This window comes from Orbicella franksi, chromosome 14 (assembly GCF_964199315.1).
Source record: "Orbicella franksi chromosome 14, jaOrbFran1.1, whole genome shotgun sequence".
NCBI lineage: Eukaryota > Metazoa > Cnidaria > Anthozoa > Scleractinia > Merulinidae > Orbicella > Orbicella franksi.
In genome coordinates this window covers 10,749,221-10,765,523 of record NC_138158.1, presented here as the reverse complement: position 1 = coordinate 10,765,523, position 16,303 = coordinate 10,749,221, and the positions used below count along the sequence as shown (strand labels likewise).

The 16,303-nt window shown below is 39.9% G+C and overlaps 2 protein-coding genes across 3 annotated transcripts in view; one reads left to right on the top strand and one right to left on the bottom strand.

The window, feature by feature from the left end:
• Nucleotides 1-56: 56 nt before the first annotated feature.
• On the top strand, nucleotides 57-2,961 carry LOC145467666 (uncharacterized). The gene has a single exon (XM_081451268.1). It carries the CDS (start codon nucleotides 309-311, stop codon nucleotides 2,958-2,960), a length of 2,652 nt encoding a protein of 883 aa, XP_081307394.1. The 5' UTR covers nucleotides 57-308; the 3' UTR covers nucleotide 2,961.
• A 4,775-nt stretch (nucleotides 2,962-7,736) lies between these two features.
• Nucleotides 7,737-16,303, bottom strand: part of LOC145467686 (fizzy-related protein homolog) — a 17,717-nt gene continuing 9,150 nt past the window's right edge. For both annotated transcript variants that reach the window (XM_081451288.1, XM_081451289.1), the window contains exons 11-20: nucleotides 16,182-16,280; nucleotides 14,586-14,651; nucleotides 14,059-14,161; nucleotides 13,232-13,350; nucleotides 12,656-12,811; nucleotides 10,987-11,088; nucleotides 10,038-10,076; nucleotides 9,223-9,327; nucleotides 8,828-8,920; nucleotides 7,737-8,409 (exon numbers count right to left, since the gene is read on the bottom strand). In XM_081451288.1, coding sequence (XP_081307414.1) covers nucleotides 8,368-8,409; nucleotides 8,828-8,920; nucleotides 9,223-9,327; nucleotides 10,038-10,076; nucleotides 10,987-11,088; nucleotides 12,656-12,811; nucleotides 13,232-13,350; nucleotides 14,059-14,161; nucleotides 14,586-14,651; nucleotides 16,182-16,280 — 924 coding nt within the window. In that variant the 3' untranslated portion in view covers nucleotides 7,737-8,367. The remainder of the gene's footprint in view (nucleotides 8,410-8,827; nucleotides 8,921-9,222; nucleotides 9,328-10,037; nucleotides 10,077-10,986; nucleotides 11,089-12,655; nucleotides 12,812-13,231; nucleotides 13,351-14,058; nucleotides 14,162-14,585; nucleotides 14,652-16,181; nucleotides 16,281-16,303) is intronic.

Sequence of the window (16,303 nt, the reverse complement as noted above, 5' to 3'; positions counted from 1 at the left end):
GCTGTTTATTAATAGCGTTATTAATAGCGTGATACTCGTTTCCTTTTCGTATCACCATTTATGGGCATGTTCCGAGCGAACTTCCAGATTAAGACCATTACTTCATCCTAGATTTCACAAAGGCTTAGGGCGATGGTACAATAATACAGTTTGTGTTGATCAAGTGATGTGGTTTCTACAGTAATCAATGAATCATGATCATAAAGGACTGCTTTGGAATGTGCACTGTACATGTGTTGCGACTGTAGTACTAAGAAAACAGTTAAATTTCAAAAGCGCGGTTATAAGATCTAAAAGATCTTCTTGTTATGAATTCGGCAGTAAACTTTAAGAGAACTTCAATGTCGACTAAAATGGCGGAGTCAGTACACGATACGGGTTTCCAAGAACTAAACGTCGTGTTTAAGTCTTTAGGAGAGAGAGGAAAGGAGGCTGAAAGAAAGACGGAGTACAAAGACCATGTTGCGGTTTACGTTTTACAGCGGTTGTCAGAGTACTTAAGCCAAGCAACTGCAAATCGCATCATGGCCCTTCCTTATGGAAGTGCAGTGGAAGACTTAAAGAGTCTTGTACCAGACGATTATGGAGATGTGGATATCATGGTCTTCCCGACATCAGGTAACTGTTTGGTGCACGAGGAGCTACTGGAATATTCACCTGAGAATCCACTGCATGCAAAAATTAAAGGACGCGATCATCCCGTGTTTAAGTCCTGCCTCGTGGAAGACACCGATTATGTGGCCACCTCAGCCTTGAAGAATTTCCATTCTGCAATTTATGGGAGTGCGGCGCCCGGGTTACTCGATCTTCTGAAACGCTTAATGCCGGCAATGGTGCGAGAGGATCTTACTTTCTTCCCTGAGATAGTTGTTTCCAGTTGGAAGAACAAGGATACCAGTCCGGCTTTTTCAGTTGAATTTCAACAGTCGTTTGAGACAGCCGTTCAGAAGATGCAGAAGACGAAAGAATCCCAAAGCCGGCAGGGTCTGGATGTGGCTCAACTGGAATGGTTTGCAAAGGCGCTTTGTGATGCAAAAGGAACTGAATATACAAGAGAGCACGCCGAAGTTTTGAGCGTCTATTTGAGCGAAGTACAGAGAGCATTGGCGACTAAAGTTGACTCAAGCAATATTGTCGAAAGCTTCCCTGCTTTAGTTCAAGAGATCGTTTCTGGAGAAACCATGCAAAACTTAAAGGCCCGAGTAGAAGGAATCGAAGGTAGATCACAAACCCAAACCGAAAGTGGGACGAACGAAGCCATTGTTAACGGCCAGCATCGTGTCACGCCGGAAAATCGTGACGCACCCGAAAGCGGAAGTAGTTCGGTACTTCCAAATGACAACGAGGAGCCATGTGTCACGCCACAAAACTGTGAAAACGGCCAGGGGTTATCAGAAGACATCAAATCCACCGCGAGCTTCGATTCCATGGAAAATTCTCGACCAGATCCAACAAGCGATAGTCTAGATGACAAGAGTGAAGACGGCACGAAAACGGATGAATCCGGAACAGAAATGAGAAACTCAACTGTGAAAGAAAAGCTGACCTCTGAAGATGTGACACACAGTGAAGATGATAGAGAAAAAGCCGAAAAGAAAGAGACATGGAGAACATATCGCTGGTTGGAACACTTGTTAAAAACTGGAACTGAGATGAAAGAGGGAACGGCAAAGAGTAAGGAGTATAAGCGAAAAGAAGGAGTTGATCTCGTCCCTGCATTGAGATCCCAAGGATGGCCAAAGGTGGCAAGGGAATGGATCAAAAGAGACCGTAAATGGCCTTCCCCTGAAATTGTCGACAAGGTCATTCAGGAGGGGTACCACATGGTTGTTAAGCCCCCAAAGAATGGCGATTCTGAATGCTACTTCAGAATATCCTTTTCCCATGCTGAATTCTTGTTAAGCCAAGAGATGAACGAAGTCCAACGGGAGTGTTATCGTTGTCTGAAAAAATTTCACCGCGCTCATCTTTCCAAGCGGGCGGGCTCAGTGACATTTCATTCGAACGCGGGCTTAGTGACATTCCATTTGAAGAACATCTTTCTGCAAACGATCGAAGAGACCGGTGCCGAGATGTGGACTGAAGGCAACAGAGCAGAGTGCATGATGAAACTTCTGGGCAACCTTTTGGAAGCTCTTACAAAGAAAGATTTGCGTCATTTCTTTGTGAGCTCATACAATCTGTTTGGAGTGGATTATATTGAAGATCCCAAGATTCTTGAATCCCTAGCCGAGAAAGTTAAGCAGATCATGGAAAGTCCATTGGAAATTTCAAAGAAGTTGATCCAGCAGTATCGAGACGATGCGAAGAAAGTCGAAGAGCAAGAATGCGAAGAAACTGAGAAGACTGGATCTGGAGGACATAATGAGAACCAAAGCAACAAGGAAACGTCAACAGCCCCTCTACGGCAAACGGGATTAACACAAGGAATCAGTGCAATTCCAAGTTTTGGATACCATGAGCTGGAAGATATTTGCCTCGAGGTCTGCAAGGAGTTGATCGATAAGGCGTTAAACGGCGCTGACTGCGACCTTGAAACCCTGGATCCTGTGGAAAGATCCTTGGTCGAAGATCTTAGAGAACTGGCAAGCATTCATGGCTTAAAGGCTGAAGAATTCCTTACAGTGATTAAAACCTGCTGGGAAAGCACGATGTGCCACCAAATTTGGATGAGCACCGAGCCCGACATGAGGCGTCGTATGCTTGATGCCATTCAAGGTCACGTCGAGATGATCAAGTGGATGTTGAAGGAAGACGATTTCGCTGCTGGAAACGAGGAAGCTATCGCCGACAGAATGCTTGATCCTACCGTTGACGATCCCTTCGACTTGAGCCATGTAATTCCGGCTGGCGGTGTAGCACAGTTTCTTGGCAGAAGCATCGAGAGTCTTGGGCATAGTCTACTGAGTCAACCAACTCAGCTGCACGTGATGAATATGGATGACATTCCGTTAGACTGACTTGAACCATCTACTGGATATTGCAATCATTGCTACAACTGGGTTTGTGCCCCTTCGTTATTTTTCCATAAGACAGCAATTCAATTGGCCCTTTCCTTTGGCTTCTGTGTCAAAACGACTCTTCATGTAACACCATTCATATGAAAATGAGTTTCGCCTGCAAATCTATGGAGGTATGTCTATGACAAATTTCAGTACTCAGTAATTGATATCAAATTATCCAAATTGTACACGCATCAATCAAAAGCCGAATGGCAACTAGCCGATCCTGCAAATGTTCATTACGCAAACAGGCATCACGCTAAAAGGCATCACGTTAAAGGGCATCACACTAAAAGGCATCACGCTAAAAGGCATTACGCTAAAGGGCATCATGCTGAAAGGCATCACGCTAAAGGGCATCACGCTAAAAGGCATTGTGCTAAAAGGCATCACGCTAAAGGGCATCACGCTAAAAGGCATCACGCTAAAGGGCATCATGCTGAAAGGCATCACGCTACAGGGCATCACGCTAAAAGGCATCACGCTAAAAGGCATCGCGCTAAAAGGCATCACGCTAAAGGGCATTACGCTAAAAGACATTACGCTAAAAGGCATCACGCTAAAAGGGATCACGCTAAAGAGCATCATGCTGAAAGGCATCACGCCTAAAGGCATCATACGAAAAGGCATCACACAAGAAGGCATTACGCTAAAGGGCATCACGCGAAAAGGCATCACGCGAAAAGGCATCACGCAGAAAGGTATCACGCAAAAAGGTATCACGCGAAAGGTATTACACTTACTAAAAGGTATCACGCGAAAAGGCATTACGCAAACAGGCATCACACAAAAAAGCCTAACGCTTTTGCTTGTCTCTCTACACGTAATCTCCCTCTCGCACCATAATAAAGGAGAGGCGTAGCTGCAGTAGTGAATTCATGTTCAGGAGGTTCTTGTAACTATCGCCAATGTCATACAAAGAACGCCCAGCACTTGTCCGCCATCTTGAAAAATATTCGCCGATCTCACCAACCGGAAAAGAAATGCAATCGTTTTCGATTCCATTGCTCAATTGCTGGATGAACTATCTCAAGGCACGCCTCCTGTACTGAATTAAGACAAAGGAGACAAAGGAGGCAAAGGAGAGGAGGAGACAAAGACGGAATGTCTTGGTCAAAAACTCTTTGAGAAGACTGTTATCTTACAAGACACGAGTAACAAGAGTTAGCCCCAGATTCCATATAATTTTTGTAACGTTGCCTTTCTGGGTGATACCTTTTCGTGTGATGCCTTTTCGCTTGATGCGTTTTCTCTTCATGTCTTTTTGTGTGATGTTTTTTGCGTGATGCCTTTAATTGTGATCCTTTTTCGCGTGATGCCCTTCAATGTGACGCTTTTTCACATGATCTCTTAAAGCGTGATGCCTTTTCGCGTGATGCCCTTCAACGTGATTCCTTTTCGCGTAATGCATTTAAGCGTGATGCCTTTTCCCGTGATGCCCTTCAGTGTGATGCTTTTTCGCATGATCTCTTTAAGCGTGATGCCTTTTCGCGTGATGCCCTTCAGCGTGATGCCTTTTCGCGTGATGCATTTAAGCGTGATGCCTTTTCGAGTGATGCCTTTTAGCGTGATGCCTTTTAGCGTGATGCCTGTTTGCGTAATGACTATTTGTAGGATCGGCTAGTTGCCATTCAGCTTTGGATTGATGCATGTACAATTTGAATGATTTGATATCAATTACTGTGTATTGAATTTTGTCATAGATATACCTCCATAAGATTCATTTTCATGCAAATCAAACTCATTTCCATATGAAAGGTTTTGCATGAGGACTCGTTTTGATACAGAGGCCCAAGGTAACTCGGAAATGGCCGTTTACTCCCCGTCCCCACACAAAATGGTGGTTGCCAGAAATCAAACATCTGTGACAAATTGTTCAGGAGAAAGACATTTGTAAGGCTATTTCTACGAGCGTAAATTGCTAGTTACTTAAGGTCATTCCTCACTTTTGCATTGCGCATCCTTACTGCGCATAATTTATGGCGTCATTAGCGCGCGCTCGTGCACGCGCACATTGAAAGCTTTGCGTGAGAAAAGACTGATCCAATTTCTATTGCTGAAAATTGAATAAATAAGAAAAATAGCAGATACACAGTGGTCTTTTACATTTGGCAGTCGGTAACCACGTCAAGAAAATGTGGTTCAAATTTTTAACCAAGGATTTAGCTTTCTGTCTGAATAAAACTTAAAACGTTTATTTGTGTCCGACACAATGTATTGACTGTAGTTTAATGCGTGTTCTTATGACTCCGGGCTCACAAAGATGTTACAGTTGCTGGGAATGCGTTCCTATAATAAGCATTAAATAATGCCAAAATGGGGCATTTTCAATGCCTCATTGCTCCTTAATGAGCATGGGCAACCCCCTTTTTTATTTCAAAATTGAAGTTATCATATGAAAAGTATTCAGTGGACAAAGTTTGAGCAAAAATCTATTGTCACTTTTATTTCAGAGGAATTACCTTAAAATATCCACACGAAAAATGGAGAAAATGGGAAGTGTGTCGAACCGTTTTGGCCAGGATAGTATGTTGTTAATTGACACGAGAGTAATAAAGTAGAGGCTTTAGATTTACATTTGGGAGCACTCTAATTGGATAGAAACGTAGTTTGGTTTTATCAATCGGAAGTGATCAAAAGTCACAAGCCTTCAAACTGTGACTTAAGTTAGCTTGTATTTCCGAAATTTCCCGCGTTTGGGATGTCACATGTTTTGTTTAACGTTTTGATTGGTTCATAGCGCTTCTTGCTTTGTTTGATTGGGCAGATGCGACTGCTTTGCCACCCTGGGTACCAGAGATATAAAGCGACACCAGAAACCGCGCAAGAAAAACCTCTGGCATCCTGGGTATTGCTTTGATTTTGTTTCTAATGTATGTACGTAGAAGTTATGACGGCTTTATTGTATGTTTATAACTGCTGAATTTGATGCCAATCTAGCATGCGTTGATAGATGACAATCATAACCAACACATCGCCGAGTTGATTGTGTCTATTTCGTAACCAACAATAGCGAATTGAATCATTGGTTTACTAAATTCTTCACTAACTTACTCCAGTATCCCTCAGTATCTAAATAGACAGAACGGTAGATATTTCAGATCGCATATCTAAGGCGGTAAGAACGGTGCCAAAGTGTCCACTACGTGAGATGAATGAAACACGTCAGGAAAGCGAGCGGGAAGACAACTTTCTTGGAAATTTTAATTTTCTCTTACAATGTCCTTGGAAATCAACTGTATTTTGGACCGTAACGACGATTTAAGTTATCGAGAAGATACGAAATAATTTCGGAACATTACATGAATGTTCCTGGCGCAAATGAAAGCAACGGGTTGTCCTAACAGCAGAGGACCACAGATTAGAAAAAGTTTCTAATTGCGTGAAAGGAATGTGAACTTAGAACATCATTCAGTTTCACTGATGTAAAGGACAGGCTAGTTCTCTAAAAAAACCGCAGCAGATGGGGCAAGCCTTATAATAAGATATAATGTATTAAGATCGCATTTAACTTGTTAGTAGTGTTGAATATTAGTAGTTTAATGTTAGTAATGTTAAATTCAAGATTAGTAAAATTGGACAATTAGTAGTAGTCATCGTCGTCCGCGGCTCAGAGGAAAACAATTAGTGTAATGAATATATGTAATCCTTTGTTTAATAAATGATGGCGATGATGACAACGGGTTTGGTGGTGATAATGAATCAGACATACGTTTTATCATTTCACTGTCTTTCTCGTTCACACATATCGACTTGTTGGCTAACTGTGCTTTACAAAACGTTTTGGACTTCTATGCAGTACAGTTGCATCCAGTCAGCTTGATTAGTTACGTTTCATTCGTTTGATATTGGCTGGTACGACGTTAGCTGCCGTATAAAACTTGCTCCAAAAATGTGCTTTGAGCCCAAAACTTGGACAGAACGTTTCCTGTTAATAGGACACCAGTAACGGGTGTCGTCACGCAATCTTTCTGCCTCAAGAAAGGATTGAGCGACGACGTAAGAACTTATCTACACCGGAGTGCGTTGGCGAACCTGTCACTTGGAAGATTTATCGGTTGGTTCAAAGATGCATTGTATCGAGACACCAAAAAAACTAGTATGTTGACATCATAAGGCTATTAAGATTCGCCTGTGTGACTGATTGTCACGGAGTCTGAGTGCGAAGGCAGGATTCTCAGTTGACACCTACTACGATTATCAGTTGTGCAAGCTTGGTGACCAGGTTTTAACGTTCAACTTATGTCGTTGTCACGGGCAACTGGCTCCGTTTCCAGTGGCAACTTGTCGGCCTTTAACGTCATTGGCAGCAAAGCGCGCGAAATTGCAGGCGACGATATTGTTACCGTTGGAAACTAGGAAAGTTGCCTGTGACGACACCGTAAGTTTTAATCCAAAACTTCATCACCAACGCTCCGTCGCACCTCACTCAACTGATAATCGTAGTAACTCATAACACCTGCGTGCCAGAGTGTCACCAGTGTAAGTGTTAGTTACGGTAGTGCAAAAAAAAAAAAAAAAAAAAAAAAAAAAAAAAAAAATATATATATATATATATAGATAGATAGATAGATAGATAGATAGATAGATAGATAGATAGATAGATAGATAGATAGATAGATAGATAGATAGATAGATAGATAGATAGATAGATAGATAGATAGATAGATAGATAGATAGATGGATGGATAGATGGATGGATGGATGGATGGATGGATAGGTAGGATAGGTAGGTAGGTAGGTAGGTAGGTAGGTAGGTAGGTAGCTAGGTAGCTAGGTAGGTAGGTAGGTAGGTAGGTAGGTAGGTAGGTAGGTAGGTAGGTAGGTAGGTAGGTAGGCAGGCAGGTAGGCAGATAAATAGATAGATACACAAAGTACAAACGTTCACGTGAACCTCGTAAAGTAGAAACTTGAGTACGGTAACATAAAATAGTTTCCTAAATTACTATTATAAATCTCGATTTTGGGCATCATCTAGCGAGTTATAATCGAACGCAAGTATTAGTAACATTACGCTTTATTTCTGTTTGCCTCAAGAAACGATGTCAAATTTTCAACATCAGAGCATCGAAATTAAACCCTAGTATCCTTGTGATCCTTTATTTCAAATAGTGATTGACATTTGGTTCCTCCATGGATATACAATTCCTGGCAAACATGTGAGGATGTGAGGGTAACTGCAGATCACTTCAATTTGTTGTATTGTGTAACTACCATCTCGGCTCTTCTTTGGTTCATAAGAAGACAGCTTTGTATGTGTATCGCACGGTCTCTTGTTGTTCGATACAAGTGTGAAAGTTTCTTGTGCATCCTCAAACATAATTAAATGGTTTAAGGTTTTAAAACTTTGGTTCTTGAGCTAATATCATCTTATCCTTGAGAAGAGGTTGAGCTCAGATTTGGATTCCTAATGAAGGAAAACAGAGAGAGAAAACAAAATGGTTAACGACTGCAAGGAAGTTCAAGAACGCCTCTCAAAAAACTCAGATGATGCGTGACACTATGACGATAAGCTAAATATGAGGCTGGAAAAAGGCTCTCGAAAGAGTCAAACAGTAGCTGGTTTACTAAACGTTTCGGGCTTAACCGTTCTTTTGTTTATGAAATGAGCGAGCCACGCCATACAAAAAACTACGCGTAGCACGCAAGGAAAGCGTGCGTACGAAGGGCAAAGTAAACAAAGGTGTGCTACAACATATGGAAACCAATATTTTAGCGCGCGTATGTGTAATACGCGCTAGAAACACAGTCAAAAGCCAAAAGTTTGACTTGGTAACAAACAAAATAAACCAATTAGTAGCACAAAAATTAAGAGCAGCAGATACCTTGTGTGAGCGTGCTTTGTTGAAGACATTCCAAAATCGAAGAGTTTCATCCCCGGCTCCTGTTACTATAGCTTCACCATCAGGTGATACAGCCTGTGATAAATAACGAAAATCTCATTAGTTTTAGACCAGGGTTATGCGTCTCAAGTGGGTTCATTTTTAACTCCGTCTTGTGAATTGCAATAGCAGGTCAGATTATCTTTACTGATTGACATCGATTTTCTAAGGATTTGGTGGTTACGTTAATACAAATCTCGTCACTTTCGTCATGTTGTATGATGTAGTGTACGAACGGAGAGAGATGAAAAGAGCTGTTACGACTGAGCTGTCACTGTGTAAGAGGCATTATGGACGCACCAAGTTAGTAACGACTGCCAAAGAAACTCTCAACTTACCAGATAAAGAACTCTGTAAGAATGCCCTGTTAACTTGGCTACTTGAGTCAACGACGGATATTTCCAAACTAAGATCTGGTTCTGTGAGTAGCCGTGCGTACTAACCTGCAGTCAAGAACAAACGTTACAATGTCAAAGCTTTTTTTTTCACACATAATGACACACGATATGCACTGAGTTCGGTAGTTAAGTTGAACTATGGGCGATTATCCCAGTTTTAGATAGCCACATACAAAGAGTGCAAACGTTTGAGAATTCAAGTGAGTTTCGGAAGGTCTCTGGTTGTGCAGTTGATATAAGCACGACTTTCGTTACTTCACAAAGAGAGAAACTTCGGAAACTAGTCCTGCTGCGATCTGATTGGATAACACAACTCGGAAACCGCCAAAATCAACACAAGGAAATTCAAATACATACATACATGTACTTCATTTATAGAAAATGCAAACTAAAAATACAAGTAAAAACTAAAAAAATTAAGGGGAAAAAGATGCATCGAGAAAAGAAAGTTACGAGGTTAACCCTATGTGAAAACTCTCTTAAAAGAGTACGGTAAAATCAAAATTCAAATTCAAATTAAGATCCTTAATCAATTAAACACTCAAGCACAATTTGAGCATGGATTTAAAAAACTGAAGGAAGAAGGGCAATGTTTTTTTAATACGTAAGTGACCTCAAGTTAGACTTTACAATACATTACTGGTAAATTAAATCAAGCACATATATTGCACTTTCCCTTTCTAGATGTTAATTAAAATACTTACAATACATAACCCCGAAAATGGTTTCTAAATCAACGAAACAAAAACACTCACTAGTTCATTAGAATGCTTAGACCATGCTAAGTTGCAAACCTAACATGAGAAAGAAAATACAAGTACATTTAAGGTCAGTAAATACAAAAGGACACACGCTGCTTAGACTGTTCACATGAGGATATTTGCCACAAGGGCAACAGGACTAGCTACATGAACAATGACACTGTTCTATGTTTATTTTCATGGGAAGAGTCATGCGGACAGTCTATATAAGGCAGCAGTACGTGATTTGCATGATGGCTTCATTTGACTACAACTACAAGAATCTTTCACTTTTTCCGTTTCTGTGGCTTCAAAAATTAAATAAAGAAAAAGCGAATTGAATTCCGGCAGTTGTAGTCAAATGATGATATCGTGCAAGTCTGCTATTGCAAACCTTGACTGACGATTTAAACCAATTTGAGTACAAGATATAACTTAGAGTGTCACATCAACAGTTTTTTTCTTTTGCCTATAACATGTTTACCACTCATGCCCAGTGTCTGTTCGCTCGTGTGATTTTGTGCGTATTTTTTCCCATCTATCTATTGGCTTGGGCCATCAGTCATCAGATATCTTACAGTACACACATCGAACTTGAATTACTTAACGGTATGTAATCTTCTAACACATGCTGTCTATGATCTGATGTGATTAGCATAATAATTCTTATAACTATTTCTAATTTATTTTCGTATTGTGGGAAATTGGTCCTACATAAACAATTTACAAGTGCAAATATGGAAGAACATACTGTGATGTCTTCATATGAAAAACGTACTTCGACATGTAATAACTGAGGCGATCAAATCCATCATTCTTATAACATACTGGGTTCGATTCGTTTGATTTACTATCTGTATTGTGTAATCTGTGTACTACAGTTAACTGAGCTGGATTTCATAAATAAATTTGATTTGATTTGAAAAGGTTAGGAGAAAATAGGATTTTATCCAAGGACATGTACCTGCGAGCCAGTGTCCACACACTGTAGCGGTTGTCCTGTTAGTGTATTCCAGAATCTGATGCATCTGTCGGCTGTACCACCCCCTGAGGAAAGCAGACCATGCTGTGGACAAACCACCAGGGAATATTGGATAAAGGTTCGTTGCTATATGATCGCTGCTACTACTGGATTTCAGCGATCTTTGTTACAACGATTTACTGCTAGAGAGTGGTCTCCATATGAACACAACAATTGCTTAAGGTGGCTGAACACAGTTTTTGATACCTGTGTTTCATTCACCTTTTTCTCTAAAACCCTCGATCTCTTGGTCGCCAAAAATGGCAGCAAGCATGTTAACAACACAAACTTTGGTGTTTTGATGTTTAAGCTGACGTATGTGCCGTTGCCACGGCAACACGAATAAAAATAAACAGGCCTTTAAAATCGGTTTTGTTTATTTGTAGAAAATCTAGTTATTAGATTTTCTTTATAATTTGCATGCAGCAAGCTTGTAACGATTCTCACAAGTTAACACCATTTTGCTAATAATTTAACAGAGAGATCTTTAATTATCCCTCGTTGAAGGTTTACTGGAATATCTAGAGTTTCCTTTGTTAAAGTTCTATTATTTTCAATATTCCAGTAACTTATTTCCTAAAGTATTTTCCTGCCAAATTTCGTGAAATTCTAATGAGTGGTTCTCGAGAAATAGGCGTATTTCCGAGAGTGCAAATTTTCATTCAATCGCAATTTTTTGACTTACTACGCATGCGCTGCATTTAACTGGGTTCTTTCGGTAACAAAGAAAAAGCTGAGAATTACTGAGTTCTTTGCATCTTTACCTCTTCTAACGTATATTTGTGATAAAAGACTAAGGCCATCAATACACTGCGTTCAATTATAGAGAAAAATAGCACAGATAGTGCGGGTGTTGAGTAAATATTGACGGCATGTTTGTTTTTTGCAATCTTTGTGCATGCGCTGAATTGCATCAGCAAAAGCGTGCACGAAAACTGTGTTCGGCCACCTTAGGTTTGTTTTTGTTGTTGTTGATGCTTTCTTTATTGTTGACACAATCAGTGTTCGCAGTAAATTCTTTGGACGAAAGACAATCAATGAACTTAACAAGAAAAAAGGCCAGTCCCAAGGCAAGCAAAAAACAAGTAAATATGATTCAAAGCGAAAAGAAACTATAACAGTGACAATGTTTAGATATCTGCTCTAATCAGTATGGACTTTTATGACTTTATTGCTCTGTTTGCTCCTTAGTTTTGATTGAGAAGACCACATATCGACCACTCGAAGAAGTGTTTTACCACTTACAATGTATCCATACACCTTAAAATTCATCAAAAATACCCTGCTACATGTCATATTTTCAACTCTCTTTTTGGCGTTAGGAAATGTGGTCAAACACAGTCAACAAGTATCATGTTTGACATACATGTATTTATGTAAAAGCCTGTCTGCTCAAATGGCCAGCACAGGTTTAAAGTGGTGGAATATGTCACATATGTGAATGATTACTCTTACAATAAAATACAATACAATACAATACAATACAATACAATACAATACAATACAATACAATACAATACAATACAATACAATACAATACAATACAATACAATACAATACAATAACAGTGGGTGATGTCCTTCATAGCTTGTACAAAATTTACTGAACATACCTGATGAGGAGACCATGCGATGGCTTTGACTGCTGCAGAGTGTTCACCATACTGCTGCTCAGGAGACAGATTGGACAAGTTCCATACCAGCAGCTTGTTATCGTTACCACCTGATGCCAGGTGCTGATGGTCAGGAGACCACTTCAGTCCACACACCTGTTAATAACAGAAATTGTCTTCTTCAACCTTGTGTGTAGTTTAACTGGTTTAAATACCTACAAAATAACCCTTACAAGCCCTTTGAGAGAGGAGCTAGCTCAAGTTTTCATGAGTCATTTACATGGATTTTGTCCACTTGAAGGTAAGCCTGCGATAAGAGTATGGCCTATACGTACAAATGCACATGCGACCACATAGCAAGAAGAAACCAGAAATGTTGAGTCCCTTCTAGGAAATATTGAAGCAAAATGGCATCATTATCATCATCTGTGCTTTTTATGCCATATGACGCATAAGACCTCAGCACAGGGATAAGGCAGTCAAGCCAAATTGCTGCACTTGCCCAAGATTGCAGCAGCTGGAGGAAGCCTGTGGTCGCCTGTTTTACAATTGAAGCATAAGGACCATTAGACCAACCTCTTGTCTATGTCCAATCAGCCTTCTTTCCACTGGGCTAGGAGTCCTGGCATCACGCTGAAGAATCAGCCTATCTCTACTGCCTGATGATAGCATGTCACCATTCCAGGCCAGTGCACCTTTGATGAAATAAGAACACTGATCAAACCTGTTTCTCCGGCAAAACAAACACTCAATCTAAGGCCCCAGGTGTACTTACATCCGTAAACAGATACTCTTTTTAATACCTTTGCTGGACTTACAGTACCAATCAAAGGTAAGTTGACAGTCTCGACTCGAAACTTGATCCTCGATGCTTTTGAGGATTGAGAATCGAGTTTCGAGGCTCGAGTTTCGAGTTTCGAGATGCTCGAAGAATTTTTCGAGAAAGCGATTTATATCTCAAATTCATAACAATAGAAATAAACAATACCGCGCATTGTGGGGCTTCCTTTATTCGTGCAAGAGTACATGTATTTCATGTTAACGTCCAAATCGTTAGTCTGGAGTTGATGTCTCGAAAATTTCAAGTCGTGACTCGAAAATTTCTCTGTCTCCAAAAGTAAACCAGCAAGATTGACATGTACAGGGAAAATTAATCGAGCGATAAATTCTTTGTCACTTCGACTCGAAACTCGAACGACTTGACTCAAAACTCGAACAACTCGACTTGAAACTCAAAGGACTCGACTCGATACTCGAAGTTTTCCAGTTTCGAGTGACTGTCAACTTACATATGACCGGTACTGTATGTGGACAAAAATATTAGTACCTGTTGAAAGAATAAATGCAATAGGTGGATAATTGTGGACATGTATATGTACAGTATCCTAAATTCACTTGCTTACCAACTCTTGCAGTATGTCCTTCAATGGTTGATACACGCTTTTGTGCAGCAGCATCCCAGATTTGAACAAGACCTTTATGTGTCCCAACAGCAACAAGGCCACTCTGTGACACAAAGACAATAATTTGGAATCAAAACAAGTCTTTAAAATAGAAGTTGAAAGACATAAATAGGAGTGCTACCAATTTTTCATTGCATTGTATTTATACTGTAGTGACACAACAGCACTTGTTCCTGCATGAATGGTACACAAAAACTGCATGCCCATTATTTTAGCCAGGGAGCAGAGATTCTACAAATCAAATTCAGTTGTTGCTAAGTAGCTGTGACTGGATGATTGCAATGTCACATTTTCAGTTTCAATTGGCAAACAGTTGTCTGTGACACCATCATTGTTGGTGAGGTAAATTCATATAAATGTAGAGAAAGCTAAAAATGCATCACAACTCTACATTGTACTTGTACAGTATACTGCAAAAAAGTAAAAGTACATTCAAGTAATTAGAATCAAATAAATTCAGACTATACCCTTTCTGACCAAGACACTGATGTCACAGAGTCACCATCGGATGCAAGATCACAGAGTTTTGTAACCTGTGGAGAGAGTGACAGGAATATAGCCTTTCCTTTATTATTATTACAGTTAAGGACACTTGAACCATGAACACTTTCAAAAGATTAGCAGTTTTACACTGTAAAAATAGTGACTTAATAGTTTTGTTAATAGAAGAGCACTCATTCTGTAGTCACACCTCCTCCCCCCCTCAAAAAAAGGACAAAAGAAATGTCAAATGTTAATGGTTCAAGAATCGTCAGTGTAAAATCTACACACCGTACCATCAAGTCTTTCCCTGCTGACAGGAGGGGGAGGCCTCTTACAGCAGGGGGAGACTGCAGGGTATTTGATGGCCTTTTAGGTTACTAAGCATACATGTTTGTACAGTGTACTCATATCAATTTTGAGGGAGGTTAAAGAAATATGTGCTACATAAATGACTGTGTGCAATTAAAGCTTTGCAAAAAAACAAAACTAAAGTCTGTAGGAAAACATTTGAACTCAAATCAGTTAACAAGGAATTCTGGTATCAGATGTTTTCAATTGGAATTGTCTCATTTCTTTACAGGACATTCAACTAATAACTTGCACATTTATTGGTAACTTACAGATGGACTTAAATTCACTGGAAAAATGCTCAGTAAATCTGACTGGCAATTTTGTACTGTGTGCCTTAGTTTGGACTTGTCTAGTTATGCAAGAATGCTTCCTAAATGTAAATACTCACTAGTTAACCCTAAATTTATTGAGTTTCTTCAAAACCTTATACTGCAAGGGTCATAGTTATAGCAGTGTCTGATCTAGGATTTCACTTTAGGGGGACATTCTGTCCCAGTCAACAATTTTCTAGGGGACATTCCATTTTTTGGGGGGACACACTGTTTTTTTTTGGTGAATTTTTCCAACCAGGTAGATTGAAAGTTTCTCCTTGCTGCTTTGGCTTTCGGTTCGACAAAAGGTTCACGTTCATCAGTATCACTCAATTTACCTTCGTCAACGTTGTCGATTCTGCTGGTTTCCATTTGTGGTCTGTGTTCTTCCCTTTTGTTTTCTCGACCAAAGAATGATAATATTCTTTTCTGCTTTGACGTGACAATAATATAGCAGAATGACAAAGAAAACGACCGAAATAACACATCGCGTTGTCGGTCGCGTTTCATCAATCAAGCGTGAAAAGTAAGGGGTTTGCAATGTGCACGTGCATCTAAATCTATGTATAAAATTGACCCCTCTATAAGAATTATTCTACTTGTTCCCAGGAATCTCATCTCAGCCTCTGGCAGCCATTTTTATTTGTCTGTGTCATAAACATTCGTAAAACACATGTTGTTTTATATTGTCAATTCTCTGAAACTTTAAATTACACAAAGTTTTCAAAAAACTTAGGAAACGAAGGAAAATTACAACTCAGTAGCTGCTGATGTTTGCTGGGCCAAAATGACCCACGTGACGAATATTTGGGGGACATCTTCTATCGAACTGCTCCAATCCCGCAATGGCACGCTCTAGATCAGACACTGTTATAGTAATATTACAACATTTGTTACCAACATTACTAACTGTAGTACCTGACTGGTGCATGCACTCCAAAGATAAACACATGTTCCCAAGCCAACACTTAAAATATTCTGCCCTGACCAATCCACAAGATTAAGATAAAAGTCATCCTGAAGAAGAATATTGATCAAAT